Below are 19,908 nucleotides of genomic sequence, written 5' to 3' on the forward strand. Positions count from 1 at the left end.
TTTTTTGTGCATGTGTAGAACATTTGTTTTCTGCTGTTATGATTTGTGTGTAGTTGTTTATATTTTCCTCATGTGTGAAGGCAGCTGTTGACTATAGCATCACATCGTATGTAAATCTGCTCTTTTTTGTGTGTGTCTTTTGTTTCAATACTCTGAAGCAAATCTGATGTGATATTTATTTTCGTTTCAGGTTGGGTGTGCTTCAGCAACATTCATGGTTCAGGAAGTGGACTGAGACCAGTGTTACAGAGATGAAAGCATTCACTGCCCTTCAAATGGACATGGGCCTTGTTCCCAAGCCAGCTATTGAAATGCATTGGGAGGAGGACTGGCTGCCAGGAACCCCAGGATTTTCCACTGTCAAGAGCAGAAATCGGGCCATTATTGAGTTACAACATTAATTTTTAATCATAATATGACCAAAATCAACATAAAGTTTGGATTATTTTTATAGAGGCAAAGATAGATAGTTTATTTCATTTCAAGATCAAAATTTTATGTCAATGTCCCGGACTGAAGACTTTGAACTTGTTTGTGTTTTGGTTGAGCAAAATTCTATTATAAGCAATAAGAATTAATAAGAATTAAATCATTTGAAACAAGATAAAAGTAGGTATTATTTATTTTTATGTAAATTGTAATACGTTGTAACAAATTTCTTTATAGGTGCAATATATTAAGTTTTCTACATGGAATATGAGTCTTGCTCTTCTTTTAAATGTTTCAAATCATTTATATTAGAAATTCCTTGACACTATTTGAGTTTATTTTTAAAGCCAGAATCATATCATTTTGAAACCTGTGATTGATCGAGGGCCAACATCATTTAGGTGAAACTAGCATATTGATGAACTTTGGAAGTGCACAGTAATAAGATACTGACATTGTAAAAAGATCCCACTCGTATATATTTTCAATATTTTTATTTCTGGGAAATTCCATCAAATCAATAATATTCAAGATTAAATTTAATTTTGAAAATTGATATATCTTAATCTTTTTTACATTGAAATTTTCTTATCAGTGTGCACTTTTCAACTTCATAGATGTATTGGGTTTGACTGGAGCAGAGCCAGTGAACTACAGTTTACAAAATAATAGATATGACTCAGGCCAAACTTTTTTTCTTCAATGTACAATGTCTGTTCATTCAACTGATTATTTTATCTTTGTTTATTTTTGCAGGTACCAACTCCTGAACACAATGGTCCATTTTGTAGACAAAGATGATAGGATTCCTCAAGAACAGCCAGGCTACAATCCGCTGTTTTAGAATTTTGGAAGGTCATCTTGGATTCTCTGACACATTCACTATCTTGTAAAACATGTCCTGAATCATTATTTGCCTTGAGAGCTTTTTTGATGATTTTGACTTTGATGATTTACTCTAATTTTTGGAGTTGATGGTACAACAACTGCGTTTTGGATGCTATGTTGGATTTCCAGGTACCCTTGACGGCTTTTTGTAACTATAACCTGTCTCAATAGACAGTACACATCTATACCCTAAAAGTTATGAAATTCAAAAACTTAACCTTGGTTAAGACTTGATGTTAACTTTGCCGCTGCCATGATCATCGCCGCAGTAGGAAAAGCGTTGTCCATGTCTAGCTTCTGCTATGCAGGCGAGAAAAAAATGGCAGACACATTAAAAAAACTTGTGTGATTATGCCAGCATCGCCCCAAAATTATCAAACATTTGGCTATATTTATCAATCAGCAGCTGTGTATCAAGACACCCATATTGGAATAAAAGGCGGCTGATGAATCAATTGGACACATTATGTTTGCAAACCTGGGTATCAAAAATAAGGCATAGACCCCCAATTTCTGAAATATTATCACCCATAAAATCGTCTAATATAGGAAAATGCATTAAAAATGCTGCCATTTTGCTTTTTTCCGATGTGTTGATGAAATCGTCGGAATCAAGTTTGGCAAACAGCATTTTTGGATTCAGCATCCCTCAATTACCTTAAAACAATTGATAAATCAGCATTAACACAAAATACCTAAAGCACTTTTTTTCTGAGCACATTTTTTAAAATCTGAACCCAACTATCACTCCCATTTCAAGCAAACACCGCCATGAAATGCACCACACACATGGAAAGCAAACCATATGCGGCTAGCGCACTTAGGCCAAGCCCTAGGCTGCTAGGCTAGGCGTCTATGACAGGTACAGAACGTACAGCGCTCACACTTTGCAAACTTCAACCACCAAAGTCTGTTTTGCTTGAATGGATATTGCGTGAGTCTCGAACATGATTATCTGCCATCATACTACCTCCACAATTCATAGCCATATGCATAATGTTGGAACAACAATTACAAGAGCCACAAGTTTTTGTACGACACAGGATGGCAGTAGACCGTCAATTCATGGTGATAGTGATTAGTGGGCGAATGGTGAGTTAGTTTGTGGAAGTGCCGATCTATGCAGGAGTATTTGCTCCCTTTCATTGACTGGAAATATTTGTTTGTACACCTTATTTACGTAGTGATATGTGCCAATCCGTAGAAAATAGGGAGAAACCTGGGGAGCGTTTCATGAAAGGACTTGTCGGACGTTTTATCCGACAGTGTCCTGTTTTATCCGACAGTTACTATAGCAACAGTGCTTATCAACCAATCAGAATCCAGGAAAGTTGTCAGATCTGACAACTTGTCGGACAAAAATATTGATGAAACGCCCCCCAGGATGGTTGGCATCCCTACCCCAAACATGGTCTACGATCATTTGACCCTAAATGACCTTTGACAATGATCATGTGACCTTAAACTCAGGCAGGATGTTCAGTAATACTTGATCAACCTTATGTCCAAGTTTCATGAACTAGGTCTATATACTTTTTAAGTTAATATGATGATATTTCAAAAATTTAACCTGAGGTTAATATTTCGATGTTGACGCTGCCACCATCGGAAAAGTGGCGCCTATAGTCTCACTCTGCTAGGCAGGCAAGACAAAAAAGCGACTATGGTTAACACAGTGACCAGGATAAAGGAGATTTTGAAGTTTGGCTTCACAGTTTAATTATGGAAATTCATGGTATCTGAAATGTAGAGAAGGCATGGCCTTCAATTTTTTCATATAATTTTTTATTCTTAATCATTATTGTTCTTGTGTAGCGCATATCACAATTATGAATAATGTCTCCATGCACTTCCAAAGGACTTGGATATTATTACCCCCATAGCTTGGCAGCCGTAATTCCTAAGATTACAGCACACATGCATTTCAAGGAATTCCAGCCAGGTACCCATTCACATCACCTGGGTTGAGTGCAGCACAATGTGGATGAATTTCTTGCTGAAGGAAATGTTCAAGACCTTTTGGCTTTGACAACCTTGAAAGTCACTTACCTTATCTTCATCTGTTAAGAAGGTGACCTTCTGCTCTTTCCCATAAGCAGATAGAACATTACCAAGAGATACATTCTTAAAGCCTTCATCCTGGCGGATATCATCATCTATTAGGAAAAGAGTATTGTCAAAATGTATGATTTATAGTTGCAATGTTTCTGGTAAATGGAAATTTGTAAAACTTCCAAAAGGTTATTTTATGGAATTGACCATCTATTCATTTTTTTCAAGTCAAGCTACCAAATTAACTTTATACCAACTAATTTGCCGGCAGAAAGGATTGCATTCATTCCAAATAGTGAAGTGAAAAAAAAGTATACTAAAAAAAGTCATTATTTTCAAATAGGAAGTACTGGTAATAATCATCCATGTATAAGATGTGATATGAGAACAAAGTAAATATATTTTGTCTCTATTTTCTAATTCATATGAACATTTGCTCTCAAATTATGGTGGCTTGAGCAGTTATTGAAGTTAAGTACAATTGGAAATAAGGTGTTTCGTGAACCACGAGTCTCGCCTGATGTCGTGATCAATAAAATATGCAATTTGCAATATCAAAATTTGGATTGTAATGCCTACTGGAAAAAGAGAGTATTATTTCATGGAAATTGCCCCATTAAGATGTTGGTTTATAACAATATATTCTCGCTCACAATTTGGAATGTTGATGCCTGCTGGTATTCCTGAAGATGCAAAGCTCAGTACATCAAGGGAGGTGAAGTCGGGTCGTAGGAATGTATCTTTCTCGTAGTCATTGGGCCACGGAAGGAGAGGAAGAAGATTCTCAGCATTCGCTACCAGGTCAGTGAACTTGGCACTCATCTCTTTGTTTACCATAGCAACAAAGCCTAAATTATCAAAACAAACATTGCAAAAGCCATGATCCATTCAGAGAGGTGAAGGGTCATTCCATGTCAATTCATCCACAAACTGGGCTAAATCGTAAAATTAGCTCATATAGGGTAAGTGACATCATAAAAACCTAAATTTTTATGTGCGTCTTGCGGTTCTCGTCCAATGACACACAATTTTTTGGTGACAATAGTTCCTCATGCTCCCCCAAAATTAGCAACAGATATGTTTGTATACAATGTACAAGTATAAAAACTGTTCATAGAAATGATTAAAATTAGAAATAAGATTCTTAAAGAATCCTCAATATTGTTTGTTTGCTTTTATTTCTGCATTCAAATAATACAATGTCAATGTGACATATAATAAACAATATAGTTCTAATACATAATTAATAAATATACAAAAAGATGATGTGAGCATAATCATAACTTATTCATAATAATAATAATAATAATAATACTGAATGAACATAAAAGATTGGAAATAATTAATGCCAGTCTGTTTTCTGGATTTAGGAATAACATAGGAAGGGGCAGATGTAAAATGAAGAGTGTATGTTGATCTCAATATTCATTTCTGAGACTGGGATCACTTTGTGATTTAAGAGTCATTGTACCGTGTTTACACAGTGACTCAGCTTGGAGGTTCAACACGTGAGCCATGCTCAACATGGCAAATTTATACTGTGTAAACGCGATCAGTGTGATTCGCAAGCCATGTTAAACATGGCTCTTACAATCCAAAAAATTCTTTGGTTTCAACCCACGTGCCGGGTCTGACTCACATATTTTCGTTCGTGTAAACAGAAAGCAGTGTCGAGCCCGCATGACCTCTACACAGCATATATTTGTGACGTCTATTTTACTTTCGTTCATGATCCACGGGCCGTGTCAAACTCACCATTTTGTTTAAGTGTAAACACGATCACAGTTGCCCTCTTCGCAGCGTTCGACCCTGCTTGAGGATTCAACACTAGAACCGAGTCGTGTGTAAAAATGGTACAGATCACTGAAATTGAGCCTACCATGCCCAAGACTAAACAATAATCAATTAAAATATGACACCATATTTACCTTCCCACTCTCCTCTTACGCCGAAGGGATCCCGATAACTCTCAATAAAACCAATGTATCTAGGTAAAACAAGGAAAAAGATAAAACAAGGACATTTACAAGTTTGATTTATTTTAATAACAAATTTAGCTTATCTGCCTCCAATTAACATTTGGAATGTTAGGAACTGTATGAACAGGGAGAATGCCCTAGTTAGCTAGTTTTCATTCTAACAACTGCTTTGTTTTGTGCTATGTTATTAATAGAAAAAGCTCTTTCTATTCACTTTACATTGTAAGACATAATATATCAAAAAGTAAAGCACATAGAGAGAGCTTTTTCCATGATGCACTTCATAAATCAATCTTTATTATTATTAAGCCGCTAAGCACAGGGTATGAGGTCTACAGCTTGGAAAACCGGGCCAATGCATCACCGCCGCATAGCCTACAGAAAGGGTATTGCAAGGACACAGACACCAGTCAGACGGAGAATTTTTTCTCCAAGCCAGCCCAGCCCAACAGCAATGCGAGACAATGCAAGTACTGTTTTGCATCAATGATAAGCCTTTATCAATATAGGCAGAGTATTCAGGTAGGCAAACAAAAAATCACTTTTCTTTTTATGAGGACTCTTTTTAGATATCCCCCCTGAAAAGTGGCCACCATTAACTTATTTTGCGGTAGCTATTTTGGAGCTCATGGGTGCTCTTTTTTATATAAATGCATTGACCACCATGACATATAACAAGGCCTGTATATAAACTGTAATGCCATAAAAAGCAATATAGATATATGAAGCGACTTGCTATCGTTGAACTTGTAACGTCTAATATCCAAGCACCATAAGACGACAAGACGTACCAGTACTTTTGGGCTGAAAAAAGGCTCTAAAGATTGATAAATTTAGGTAAAATCACATTTTAACTACAAATAATGGTTGAAACGTACTAATTTTAGGAAAAACAAATTGCCTGCCCCCTTAAACATATGAATAGACAGCAAAACCAGAGAAAAAGACCATCAAATAAAGAGGCTGTGGCCAAAACTGATTTTGGGGGGTTTTGGCGGCCATCATGGATTTTTGTCGGCACACTTTTTTCTCAGACCCAAGACAAAAATATTGTCATTTCATGTTGATATACATTACAAGGAATAAAAAAAAATGTTGCCATTCGAAGCCCGATAATTGGATCTATTCTTAAGCAAATAATCGGCTGGAAAGTAGTGGAAACGCATAAAGGTTACATTTCTGTGTTCAGTAAATGTAGTTTATAAGCTTTTGATTGGTATGTGATTTGTCAATTTCACCTTGGGGTATGGTCTAGGTCTTTAAAATTTGGACACCTAATTCTAAAATCCTAGCAAAAGCCCTGGTGCTAAGTATTATAACAAGGTGGTTCGTGAACCACTAGTCTTACTCTTGCCTGATTTTGCAATCCATATGCAATATGATCTTTGACCCATAGATGACCTTTGACCTTATCCTCCTGAACATGTGGTATTACCCAAGGATCATTTGTACCAAGTGTAAACACAATTAATGCAGATATTTAAGAAATGGTCCCAAGCAAGTTGAACAAAAATTAGAATAAAAAGGATGGACATGAGTTCAATACGCAGCCACTATGCGATGGCTTGATGATCAATTTGATGAAGCGAAAATTCTGATGTTATTTATGCTCTTAAACAACTAAAATGTAAAATTAAACTATTTGAAGAAATAAGAAAATAAATAAGTAGGCCCTGTAGGCTAAAAACATTTTAGTTCAGTTAGAAAATAAGACTGAAAATATTTAAGTGTTGAATTTATCGTAGAGTGAAAGTAGGCCACAGTAAAGCCAATCACACACGTAGAGCGCAAAACGTCACAATCCCCCCAGAATCCAAACAAAATGGAAGCATGTATACAGCTTCACGTAAGATCATACCACTCGTTTGATTTCAAGTATAATTTTCTCAAATATGTAAAATATGACATATTGTGTGTTTAGTCAAGTTAAAAGATATAAATGCCGGATGTAAGAAGCCCATAACATATATTATAACCTTCATTCTCTTTTGACAGACCAACAGATCAACAGACTAACAGGAAAAGTGATTACTATATAGGTCTCTGCCAAACTTCCTTCCGGCAAGACGAAAAACATTGATCAATATTATTGCAGAAAAGTAATACATCCATATATAATGCAGTATTTGGTACCCTGGGGTACCAAATAATAATCCGCCATTTTGTTGAATTATTTATTTTATTTTTTGCGCTGTACCCTGGGTTACCAAATATGTGTACAAGTATATTTTAATGTTTTGTACAGATTTTTTTTTCTTTTTAGTGATCTTATGTAACAATTAATGCATGCAAATGATAACTTTATTCTATTTGTTTACTATTATTGGCATAAGATTGTATCAAAGAAAGGAAATAGGCTTTGTGATCATTGTCCCCATCATTGTCATGATTGTCGCACCGATCGTACGACCGTGATCACCATGACAACAATGTAACTGTACACTATTACAACACGAGATGGCGCTGCACAACGCCGTACCTCGGGGTACTACGGTACCCCGGTGTACGGCGTGGTGCATCATATCACAATCGTATATATCTGTGAAGCTTACGTTTCCACAATAGGTCCTTTGTCTTTAATCCAATATCGTGATCCTTCTTTGTGTGCTTCTATTGATCCATTGCTGAAACTCTTGACATAGTTAGCCATCATCTCACTCTCATTACCATTGGCTGCAAAATCCTGTTCAAACATTTAGAAAACACATGTTGTAGGATGATCGGGCACAACATGATACCATATAATAGTAAGATTAAACAAGAACTTACCATTCAAAGTTTGATCTTTATTTTATGAATATTTAGGAGGAAGTAATAACATGAGATCCCTCCTGCGCATGAGCAGTCAATATCCAAAGCTCCAGAAGTGGTTAACATTAGTAAGAAAACTTACACTAAAGAATGAAGTTTGGGTGGTTGGAATGTTGATGCCAGCTGGTATTCCTGAATATTCATAAAATAAAGATCAAACTTCAAACAGTAAGTTCCCTTTAAATCTTACTATTTTATTTTATATTTCCTAGATTGCTATTACACGAGATTTTGAAGCCAAGTAGCCATATTTGGGAGAGAAACACCAGCATATATGGGCATTTTCACGGTAACTGACTTTACACCTTAGGTTAAAGGTAAATGCCAGTTTTGGTAACGATATCAAAATGAGTTCGTACAAAATCCAATGAAATGACCACCAAAGTGTCTGTTTGTATAAATAAAGAATATGTGCCAAATGATTCTGGAAGAAGTTGTGAAATTGCTGAGAAATTAGCAAATAAGCACAGGATTCCGGTCAAGCGTCGGGATTGACATTCAAAGCAATATTAAATAATACACTGTCCCACATTCGCTTATCTGTGTTGGTGATCTTCAGTGTGAATATTTTTCAGCGTGGATTTCAAGATTTCACAAAGTTCAGTTTATGTGACTGTACCAGATCTAGATCCTCGATGATATAATAATAATAATAATGGCCAATTTTTATAAAGCACTTTTCCCAGAATGGCCCAAAGCGCGTTACAGCATATTATTACCCCGGTCATTGGATTCATTTCAATCCCGCACGAAAAAGTGCACAATTTCCACTCCCTGGGGAGCATTCCTTGCATTCATCGCAGCCTCATTATGGCGCTGGCAAAATCAAACATACAATATCTTTCGCATCCTACCGGGTACCCATTTAGCACCTGGGTCGAGAGTGGCAAAGTGTGGATTAACGCCTTGCCAAAGGACGCTAGGCCGCGGTGGGATTCGAACACACGACCCTCTGTTTACAAAGCGAGAGTCAGAAACACTACACCACGGCTCTTCCACATGATGATATACTGACAATTAAGCCTGGTTTCACAGACTTCTCATGAAATCAGTGTTTACTGCAACTACTGGCATTTCTCTTTAAGATTTGATGTTGACGACGCATCGCCGCCGTCAGAATAGCAGCGACTTTTATGCAGGTGAGACAAAACTGGTTTTTTTGTAATGAAAACTTGTCATTTTTACAGCTAAATATGCATGGAAAATGCTCTATAATTGCATGTAATCATAATTGATTGTTATCGTAATCGGTTACCGGTATATATTTTAATAGTCAATAAAAATGTCCTTTATTCTTCATTGATTTTCCTCCTTTTTCTCTAAATGTTTTACTATTTACTTTTCCCTTTTTATACTTTAACTTTGATATTCAATACTACCATTTCATGGTATTGTTTCTTTATTCTACAAAAAGTAATTTATATATAAAAAAAATAAAGTTAAAGAATATAGTAACCATTTTAAAGAATACAAACAGTAGCAAAATAAACCCCTCAAAAAAAGTTCCGCAACTCAAGTTTGAGTGCTAATAAATTTCTTAGTGTGCCATCATCATATGGAAAAGTGGTATCATTGGAAAGTGTGATTATTCCTCTTTACGATCATGTGTCGTTTGTAATGCTAGTGTTATCATGAAATACACAGACATGATAAATATGCAGCAATGTAAAAAATGAAATGTTGCAAAATTCGTTGCCATGTCATGTTTGAGTTCTGCAACTCAAACTGCAAGTTTGAGCGCTAATAAATTTCTTAATGTGCCATCATCATGTGTAAAAATTATATCTTTAGAAAGCATGATTATTCTTCTTTACAATCATGTGTCATTTGTAATGCTAGTGTTATCATGAAATACACAGACATGATAATACGCAGCAATGTTAGACATGAAATGTTGCAAAATGCGTCGTTTGCAATAGCGAATTTCCAATTGTTTCGAGGATGGACTGAGTGCATTCACTGTCACCTGCATGGTGAAAATTCTATAGAAATGGAGACTCATCAATGCATTTTGCAACATTTCACTTCTGACTTTTCTCGATGTTCAGGGTGATTGCATATTCCATGATTACATAAACACAGCAAATGGCATGTCATTGTAAAGAATAATTCAGCTTTCCAATGATACCAGTTTCATCTTTTATACTTCATTAACCAAAAAGATATCATCCCCCAAAACTGAGTTGCAAAACTTTTTTTGAGGGGTTTATGTTCTGATCTGTCAATGATTGTACAGTTGAATTGGCAAATTCAAATTGCTATTTACTTTGATTTACCAATTATTTTTTTTTCAACTCCCAATTTTGGGGATGTGGTTCATTCATGGCTGCGGTTTATTTTTCCGTAAATACAGTAATCAGGAATTGATAAAAAAATTCTTCTGACACTTGGTCATCAAAACTGGGTCCAAATTATTTAGAAGTAAATCAAAGAGCAGGAAGCTTTTTACATTTTTAAAAGGTGTTTGTGTCATATAACCGTCTAAATTATCTACCTTTGGAGAGACTAGCAATTGAAACTTTTCCTATGGATCTCAGCAAAAAAATAAGTGATTGCTTTTCCATCCTCGTATAACTAATTTCCACCTAAATGAATACCTGGTATATTTGTTTGCTCATTATTTTCTCACTGTTCTGTAGATATCAGTATTGACAATAACATGTGTAATAACAGGCAAAGACAAAGACAACTTTGTGATTTGTATGTTGAGGTTAGGTAGCGCTTAAAAAAAAGGACTTGGATGTTTTAATAAACCAAGTATGATTTATCTGACAATTACCATAGAATTTTTGCTTCTCAGCCAATCAAAATCAAGGAAAATTGTTAAATCTGAAAACTTGTCCAAAAACAAATGTTGATATCAAAAACACTATCCATTTTAAATTACAACTAAACTAAACATTTTTAATTTACCTTACCTTTGCTCTATTGAGGTTGTCTGCAACACCAGCCAGGAGGGGACTATAATCACCCCTTGTGACATTAAAGGTTGTTCCTTGAAAGTCATAACAGCCTAACTTGATATCACATTCTCCATCTGATTAATAAACAAATAAATTGTGAGAATAAGCAATAATAAACAATAAGAACAGACCAAGGAAGGTGCAGAAATGACATTCCAAGAAAAAAAAGGACACTTCTCAGTTTCTCACAGTGATGTGTGACTCTTGTCCGGTCTCAAACTTGGAACGACTCGGTCTCGGACACCGACTCCAAAATTTCCCAAGAATTTCACACAAAATTTTCAAAAACGTCACATATAAGGTACTTGGCAGTTACAGGCAGTTGCGAGAGTGATTCCAAAGCACAAGAGAGTGGAATCGCTCGTCGCTCGCGTCTATTTTCAACCCTGGTACTATGTCACACGGCAATGATGTAAAACAGCTTCAGTGGTGATTGTTTTCATCCAGTATAAATACATTTTAGTAAATGAATGAATTAATTGATTAGTTGATTAATAAATAAATACATGAATAATAATAAAAAGACAACAGCAAAGTTTTCCTCAATATGATATGAAAACTGCTACTCACCTTCAGATGTGGTTAGTGCAGAGGCTAGCCTAACTTCATAAGTAACTCTTTGTGTGTCATCAACAGTTTTCATCAGACGGGTGTTGTAGGCACTGATATCCTATTCCAAACAATATATAATAATCCTTCATAATTGAATTTTACAACAACAAAAAATCACATATGTACTATAATCATCTACATTCTACATAGGAAAACAGCTTTTATGCACTCCATAAATTAAAATTTCAGTATGTAAGGCTCCACATTAACCTTTTTAGCGATGGCCCAATCGGGCCACCAAAACTATCATATTCTACTTTTTGGTGCCCTAAAAATTGTTTTGAAAAATTGAAAGTTAAAAAAAAAACTTAAAACTTGAAACCAAAAATTAATCTTACCACCACAAACAAATTGAAATATCTTATTAAAACGACTGTAAATTCAAAATTTTTGTTGGACAATGTCTATTATCAATACTTTGATTGAAATTAATTTGAAAAACGAGTCTAATACGTTTTTCAAGTAATTAACCTTAAAATTTTGTGTAAATGTCACGCATGTCACAATGGAATGGCTAAAATGCACATGTGGCACTGAAATGTACTCACCTTTATGTGTTTTGTGTGTAATGATTCTTTGAAAATTGATTTTTTTTAAGCCAAACGAGAGGTGATAATTTCTCCTTTTATTGCTTGCAAATGACCAGGGGGGCATTTCATCAACATTGTTGTCCGACAAGTTGTCAGATCTGACAACTTATCTGGATTTTGATTGGCTGAGAAGCACTGTTACTATGGTAACTGTCGGATAAAATGGGACTTTGTCGGAAACAACGTCTGACAAGTCCTTTCATGAAACGCTCCCCAGGATGCACAACATTTCAGCAAATCTGGACTTTTGAAGGGCATTCCATTGGTGTAAAATGTAAATTTTACACAGATTTTTAAAGTTCTATGGGATTTTGTATCACAGCTCCATGGTCCTGGAGTTGCTTCAATACTGCACTGAGCAGGCTTTGCATGCCCATAGCCTATCCGGCTGCGCATGCTGCTCTTATGACTTGAAGACGCCCTAGACCTAGTCTGCTGTGCAAACCCTTCACTCGAGTAAAGGGTCTGAATAGACCAGTTCGTAGTTACTTCATGTACAATTTTGGTCAAATGACCTTTCATTTTGATAGGCAGATTTCAAAGCAAGATATTACGTAAGCTTGCCTTATAGCAGGATGAAGAAATTGAATAGACCAGGTGACTAGAATAGCATGCCAAAGAACACTTTATGAAGGTATTTGTTGCATTCCTACTTTAAATGCATATCATAAGATGTTGCACAATGTACTTGGCAAACTGAAATTCCAGTCTTTCGTGGACACATTGTTTTTTGTGGATGTAAATGAAAACCGCAATTCAAAAGAATATATGAATAATCAAGACATCAAAGTTGGTGCTTATCTCATTAGATTTTAAACCAACATGTCACTTTTACAAATGACCTTCCTCTGATCAGCAAGATTTGTATGTGCTAGTCTTTGTGTGGAGACACGCTTGTTGATCAAAGTTTCAATCAGGGTCTGTGCCTGCAGACTAAGCTAGACCACCTGAAATATCAGAGTTTGCTAACGTGTGCCAACTCTGTTTGTGTTGATGAAATGTGTGCAACATTGGGAGAAATTTGGGACACCAAAACATGGCATTTTTCAATATTGGTTGGTGAATTTCTGGTGGCCCTGGGCCACTGGGCAACCACTATTAAATGCATTTTGAAATATTTTCTTCCTTCCTAATATATATAAATAAATCATCTTTATTTCATAGTCAAATAGAGAAGTTACAATAAACCCAGGTCCTCTGCCAGTGATTATGGGACAAATTCCCCTTCACTGGCAATAGGCAGGGTGATAATACACAATATTTTCATATTGTCACACAAAAATACAGCAAATAAAAGATGCCATAAAAAAATCCTCTCTCTCAAATGAATTTACAAGTTTAGAAGTGAAAGGATTTTTAGAAGGAAATGTAAAACTTACATAATACAAAAATCAAGTAAAAATAATAAAGGAAAGCTATTGAACTATGGAATCAATTTCATAACCATTATTGAAGTCATACATACCTCTGAAATCATGAACTTCTTTGCAAGTTCTGCATCCGACTGAGTGCAGTTGTCCGAGAAATATGTAGTAATACCCTAAATTTAAAAAAATCATTAAAGGAAATAAATCTGTTGTGATTGACAAAAAATCATAATACATGTCTAGGGAGTTTTAAATAATAATAAAAATATAGGATATTCATATTGCGCACATATCCACCTTGTTAGGTGCTCAAGGCGCTCCTATATTACACGGCTAAGCTAAGCGTTCATTGCGCACACAGCTTCTTAAGGAATTACTTCCTACCGGTACCCATTTACCTCACCTGGGCTGAGTGCAGCACATTGTGAATCAGTTTCTTGCTGAAGGAAATTACGCCATGGCTGGGATTCGAACCCACGACCCTGTTTCAAAGTCCGAAGACTAATCCACTGGGCCACAACGTTCCACTATATTAAATATATGTTGAAGGGTTTATTCATTGAATACCCACTTGTATCTTGAATAGTGAAAGAAAACCCTTCAGCTTAGTCATTATGATAATTCCACAAAAGTGTCTTTATCAAACACCAATCATGACATTTACACTAGCCATTTCGACCACTACCTACATGTATTGATGATAACAACAACAACAACAATAATTATCATGATAATAATAATAGCCATTTTTAGCGCTTATCCCAGAGCGGCTCAAAGCGCTTATCCCAGAGCGGCATATTATTACCCTGGTCATTGGATTCATTTCAATCCTGCACGAAAACTGCACAATTTCCACTCCCTCGGGAGCATTCCTTGCATTCATCACAGCCTCATTATGGCAAATTCAAACATACAATATCTTTCGCATCCTACCGGTTACCCATTTAGCACCTGGGTCGAGAGTGGCAAAGTGTGGAATAACGCCTTGCCAAAGGATGCTAGACTGCGGTGGGATTCGAACACATGACCCTCTGTTTACAAGGCGAGAGTCAGAACCACTACACCACAGCTCTTCCACACTTTACCTTCATAATCACCTTCCTAGGCAATTACATGGGGCCTAAGAGCAAATTTGTCCCTGAATGAGGCTCGGGGCTTGAGACCCTTACCTATTTTCCAGATTAATTCTGCTAGTTTTGGCAATGAGACCATCACAATAAAAAGAAAAATACATTATGAAGTCTGTAATTGCATGATATGAATTTTATTTAAACACATGTTTCACGCCAAGCCAATATCTACATGTATGCCATGTTGTTTTTCCTTTTGTATATGTTCTAAAAATTTGTCGGCCACTAACACAGACATCTCCAGGGTTTTTCCTGGGGATTCTTATAAGTATTTTTTTTCAGAAATGGACCCATGTCTAAGGATTATTCAGTTGAAAATGGCCCAAAAATAGGACCTATGGCTATTGATTTCTTGCAATAGCAAAACCCCTGTCTAGGGATATTTTTTGTTTAAAACGACCCCCCCCCCCCCCCCCCCGGATACAGAGACACTGCTCTTGCTAAATCAATCAGATCCCTTCATAATTTCATAATTTTATCACTGTGATTTGATCAAGGTTTCTGTAGATAAAATTAGGTGTTGGAATTTGAATTGTCAATTGTAGCTACTGATAAATATTTAAATTATGAAACAGTGAATAAAATAATCTGAAACTTACCTCATCACCAAGACCTAGTTGCTGTTCTCTTTTTTCTACAGAGTACAATGAATGCTTACACCGATCCCATTGTGTCTGCATACTTTTAGGATCCTCAGCATAGGCCTTGCTGGCATGAATAACAGCTTCAAACTTATCCTGGAAAATCAAGAAGTAGTAGATGTAACATTAAAAATGAATCATTTCTAACCATGCTTTAAAGTACAAGTACATCAATTGCAGTTTTTCTTCCTTTTTTCTTTTTAACTTCCTAGTCTATTTACACATAATGGGAAATAAACAATGAATAATAATTTTATTCAGTAAGTCTCTCTGTTGTCTCTAACAAAAAAAAAGAACTTACTAAATTACTCCTCAGAAACATAAACTGACGGAGACTCAAGATATCCAGTCAGCGAAATAATTAAAAGATATTTGCAATCATATCCTTTTTTAGGGACTCGCTGATCATGAAATGAGTGAAAAATATGGGAGTCAGATTCAGTGAGTGATTGGTTGACCTCTCCTCCTAAAAAAAGACACAAAATCACTCTGAAGCTCTGAGAGATTTCACCGCTCTTCTTCATCCTGACGAGAGTGATTCCCGGCGAGGACAGCCATCGATCTGGCAATCGCAATGCAGCCTCTTCATCAGCGAGAAAGCCGCAGAGCCGAGCCCCATCTGCATGGTTTAGTGCCTTTGACAAGCAATTGCGGCTTTTGAAAGCCATTTTATTATCTTTGAATCTAATCAAAAGGCACAACTGGAAGCTATCAACCCAGAATGTGCTAGCCGCAAAGAGGAGCATGATACAATGAGATTTGACAATCAGAATCTACAAGATGAAGTTGCCAAGATCAACTCTTCTCAGTCAGGCAGAGATTAAGATCGATGATCTGGAAGGTAGATCAATCTGGTCCTCTACGGTGTCCCAGAAGGTTTTAAGGGTAATGGTCCAGACCGTGTAAGTTTGATCAAAGATCTCCTCCAACAAGGAGGAGTCGCCTATCATGAAGTGATCCGAAGAGCTCATAGGAGTGGTCGCGTTCAAGATACTTAAGCAAAGATTCCACTTCCAGCGAAAGTCAAGTTCCCAGGAAACCCCATCTAATTCACACAGCTTTCCCATCATTTGTTGACAAGAAAACATCGAGGAAAACCTTCAGTTGGTTGCATTATTCAAAGTTCAAACAAAAGAAGTTTGGGCCTCGGTCTTCTCTGAAGTTCTTTGTTTCTGAGGATTTTTCTTGTAAAGTTCAAATGATGAGAAAAGACAAGCTTCCAGAGCTCCGCCGGCTTCGTAAAGAAGAAAAGAAGGCTTACATTATCTATCCTGCCACTATTAAATGGAGATCCTCTTTATTTGAATTTAATTTCTGTTGAACGCAAAAGTTTTGATATATGTTCCTAACTACAAGGAAAAGTTATTAGTTGTTGCAAAATGATAAATCTTTCATTAATTGGTAAATTTTGTGTAATAAAATCTCTTTTGCTTGAAATTCTTTTCTGTCCTCTCTACTAAATCCCTACGAAAGTTTAAATCCTCAAATATTTTTTTTCTTTCATATGAAAGGGGGGGGGGGCAAAGATAACATGACAATGCTGGTTTTCTTTTTAATTAATTTTCTTGTAATTAAATATTGTTTCAATAAAAAATCATTTAGTAAATTTTAAATCATACCTGAGGAAGATTGGGAACAAACTTGGTGTCTCCAAATGACTTGTAGTTTCCAAGATTGGAGTAAAAGGCTGCAGCAAATGTCAGGACAGCCTATTAAAAAATAAGACAGGTTATCAGAGTTAGATCATAATCATAATTCTCTTCTATTGTGAATCACAGTCATACTTTCTGGGACATCTACCTAAAACCAATATAAGTAAACTCCCTTTTGCATTTTCAGAAGACAACTTTGCATTAGTGTGCAAGGGGCGAAGTAATTCCAATTCATCCCACAAAAAAAGTGGTGTCTTTCATCCGAGTGATATCCTTGACTAGATAAATTTTCCATATTTAATGAGCTTGATGTGGACCAAAACACCTCTTTAAATTCAGTCATTGCTGCTCTAAATATTCAGCATTTTCATGATTTTGGTATAATTGCAAAGAAGAAGAATCATCCTTTCAGGTCATGAGTTTTGAATTTATTTCAAGATTTTGTAATGAAGGCGAAGTTTTATTCTTTGATGGATTTTTCTCAAACCTTCACCGATAATTTATATTACTTTTTCTGTGATTTTACAATAAACTTTTCGTTGGGATGAACTTTCCCTTCAACTCATGAACTAATCTTTGCTAGGATAAAACCCAAATTGAATTTTAAAATCCCATTCAGAAAAATTGAATGATGTGCAAGTTTATGCTAATTTGAGGCACCTACATGTATTGGCATAATGGGTAAACAGAGCCTTTTACGTGACAATTACAAAACAAGTGGAGCATATCTGGGAGTCTCGCCTGCATTATGCAATTGACATATCAGCACTTGAAAACAGCTATTGAATAATTAATTTTTCTTAAAACACATCATATTGCAATAAAATGCTATGTCCATTGACTTAAAATGACCTTTGACCATGATCATGTGACAGGGCCCAGGGAACTTTTTTTTTGCTTTGGGTGCTGAAGTAAATTTGACAAAAAAATGTTTTCACTACACAATGAAGATCTCTTTGGTCCAAAGAAATTTGACAAGCAAAAAGGATTTATAAAATACACGGTTTCACTAAGAAATTAAAGGAATGCTCCGGGCTGAAAATATTTTTATCTAAATAAATAGAGAAAAGCTCACAGAGCAAAATGCTTAAAATTTTATCAAAATCGTTTTTCTCCGTTTTTGGGCAATTAATGCCAAGAGGGAATATAAATTTGCATTTTGGTCGCGTTAATTTTCAAAATTTTTATTCATTAAAGACAAAAATTGAAGAGCCCCGACGGGGGGATTTTGCATTGCAAGTCCCCTAATGGTGGCTGCACGATAGTGAGCCGTCTGTGTACGAGGAGAAATTTAAAAAAAATGTTAAAAAACTCCTCGAAGCAGACAGCTGCCAGCTTTCTAAGGTTAATATTACTAATCATGCTATTGCTTATGGCTGAATACTGTACCTCTACTTCATCTCTCATGACCCCTTTCTCTATAGCAGCTGACTTCAACTCATTTACTGGTTGCCCTTTAAACAGTTTCTGCAATAGCAGAAATATCAATGGAGACTCTGGACTGGTTTGGAAAAGACAGATAAGGCCTCCACTCCATGCCGCTTTCCCAATGTAGTGAGCATATTTTTTTTCCTTGCTCGACAGACACTCGAATGCCGTCTTGCATTCTAGATTCACAAAAGGTACTTCGTTTGGAATTATGAACTGGGAGGTTGCCATGTCACAGGATCGAGGATGAACGGATACAATAAATCAACCACCCCGGAACTGCTGGCGTCGACCGAAGCTGGGTACCGCTGACTTGTGCCCGGCCCGATTGAGAAGCTCGCGCTTATGTCGATTTCGAGAAGTTTGAGGAACGCCTAAAACAGTAACTCTCGCGATGTAATTATTTTGGACGTTGCGTGCTGAAGACAAAAGATGAGATGATATGTGCAACCGGTAATTAATAATAAATAAACAAACGGGTCTTCCTCAGCCACGGGTTCTCACTCACACATGTACGGTAGGTACTGGTACGCAAGTTTCATCCAACAAACGTAGAGGGCAGCAAATCTGGTACACTTCGAGCAGATTTTGTGACCATTTCCGTCCCAGAGCACTTTTTTCAAGATTGTACAGTTGATTTTCTTCGTTTGTTCAATTTTGCTATTTTTTTATGGATAATATAACCACCAAGGAATTATGTTAAGTAATATTATTTAGGTATTTTGTATTTTCTTTTTAATTAAGACAAAAAGTAATCATTATTCTTGTAGTTTACATATGCAGACCTACTTACTTTACCTAATACAGCCTTGCTATTAAAGTCATTAAATCCATTTTTTGCACCACTTGATGACTGTACATATTGATATCAGTGAAAAATTGTTTGCTCCTGAGGAGTTTGGGCAGGTATTCCATCCACTAGGGGATTCCCCGATATTACGTATAGGTGACACTCACGTAAAACATTTCCCCATAAACTTGTGTGTTAAAATGGCCTTTTTAAAAAATTAATAAAAAAATAAACGTGAAATTAGAGGGTCGAATGTTTACTACCATCCCTGGACGAATTTCCAATTGATTACCCACTGAATGTCCAAATTAAATAACAATTGAATATGAATTTGCAATAGGTTTCAATTTAGACTAAATGGAAGTGAAACAATGAGTACCAATTGATATCAATTGGCTATTGTCCCAGTTAAACCCAACTGGCTCGTGTTCCCAACTCCCGGGTCCCAACTTAAGTCAATTCGGGACCAAATGGCCCAGTGAGTGGGTCCATTCAAAACGAGTCAGAAACCAAATGGGATTTGCAGGATCCCATTATAACATGGAACCAATTGGCATCATTAGACATCAATTGGTC

General features: G+C 36.2%; 1 protein-coding gene across 1 annotated transcript in view; it reads right to left on the minus strand.

Annotated features, from left to right (window-relative positions):
• Positions 1 to 19,064, minus strand: part of LOC121418386 (dipeptidyl peptidase 3-like) — a 30,050-nt gene extending 10,986 nt beyond the window's left edge. The window contains exons 1-10 of the mRNA XM_041612225.1: positions 18,504 to 19,064; positions 17,082 to 17,171; positions 15,421 to 15,558; positions 13,790 to 13,864; positions 11,693 to 11,792; positions 11,078 to 11,196; positions 7,901 to 8,031; positions 5,298 to 5,356; positions 4,023 to 4,217; positions 3,367 to 3,473 (exon numbers count right to left, since the gene is read on the minus strand). Of these exons, the coding sequence (XP_041468159.1) occupies positions 3,367 to 3,473; positions 4,023 to 4,217; positions 5,298 to 5,356; positions 7,901 to 8,031; positions 11,078 to 11,196; positions 11,693 to 11,792; positions 13,790 to 13,864; positions 15,421 to 15,558; positions 17,082 to 17,171; positions 18,504 to 18,773 (1,284 nt within the window). The 5' untranslated portion in view covers positions 18,774 to 19,064. The remainder of the gene's footprint in view (positions 1 to 3,366; positions 3,474 to 4,022; positions 4,218 to 5,297; positions 5,357 to 7,900; positions 8,032 to 11,077; positions 11,197 to 11,692; positions 11,793 to 13,789; positions 13,865 to 15,420; positions 15,559 to 17,081; positions 17,172 to 18,503) is intronic.
• Positions 19,065 to 19,908: the final 844 nt, after the last annotated feature.

This window comes from Lytechinus variegatus, chromosome 7 (genome assembly GCF_018143015.1).
Source record: "Lytechinus variegatus isolate NC3 chromosome 7, Lvar_3.0, whole genome shotgun sequence".
In the NCBI taxonomy this organism is placed as follows: Eukaryota; Metazoa; Echinodermata; class Echinoidea; order Temnopleuroida; family Toxopneustidae; genus Lytechinus; species Lytechinus variegatus.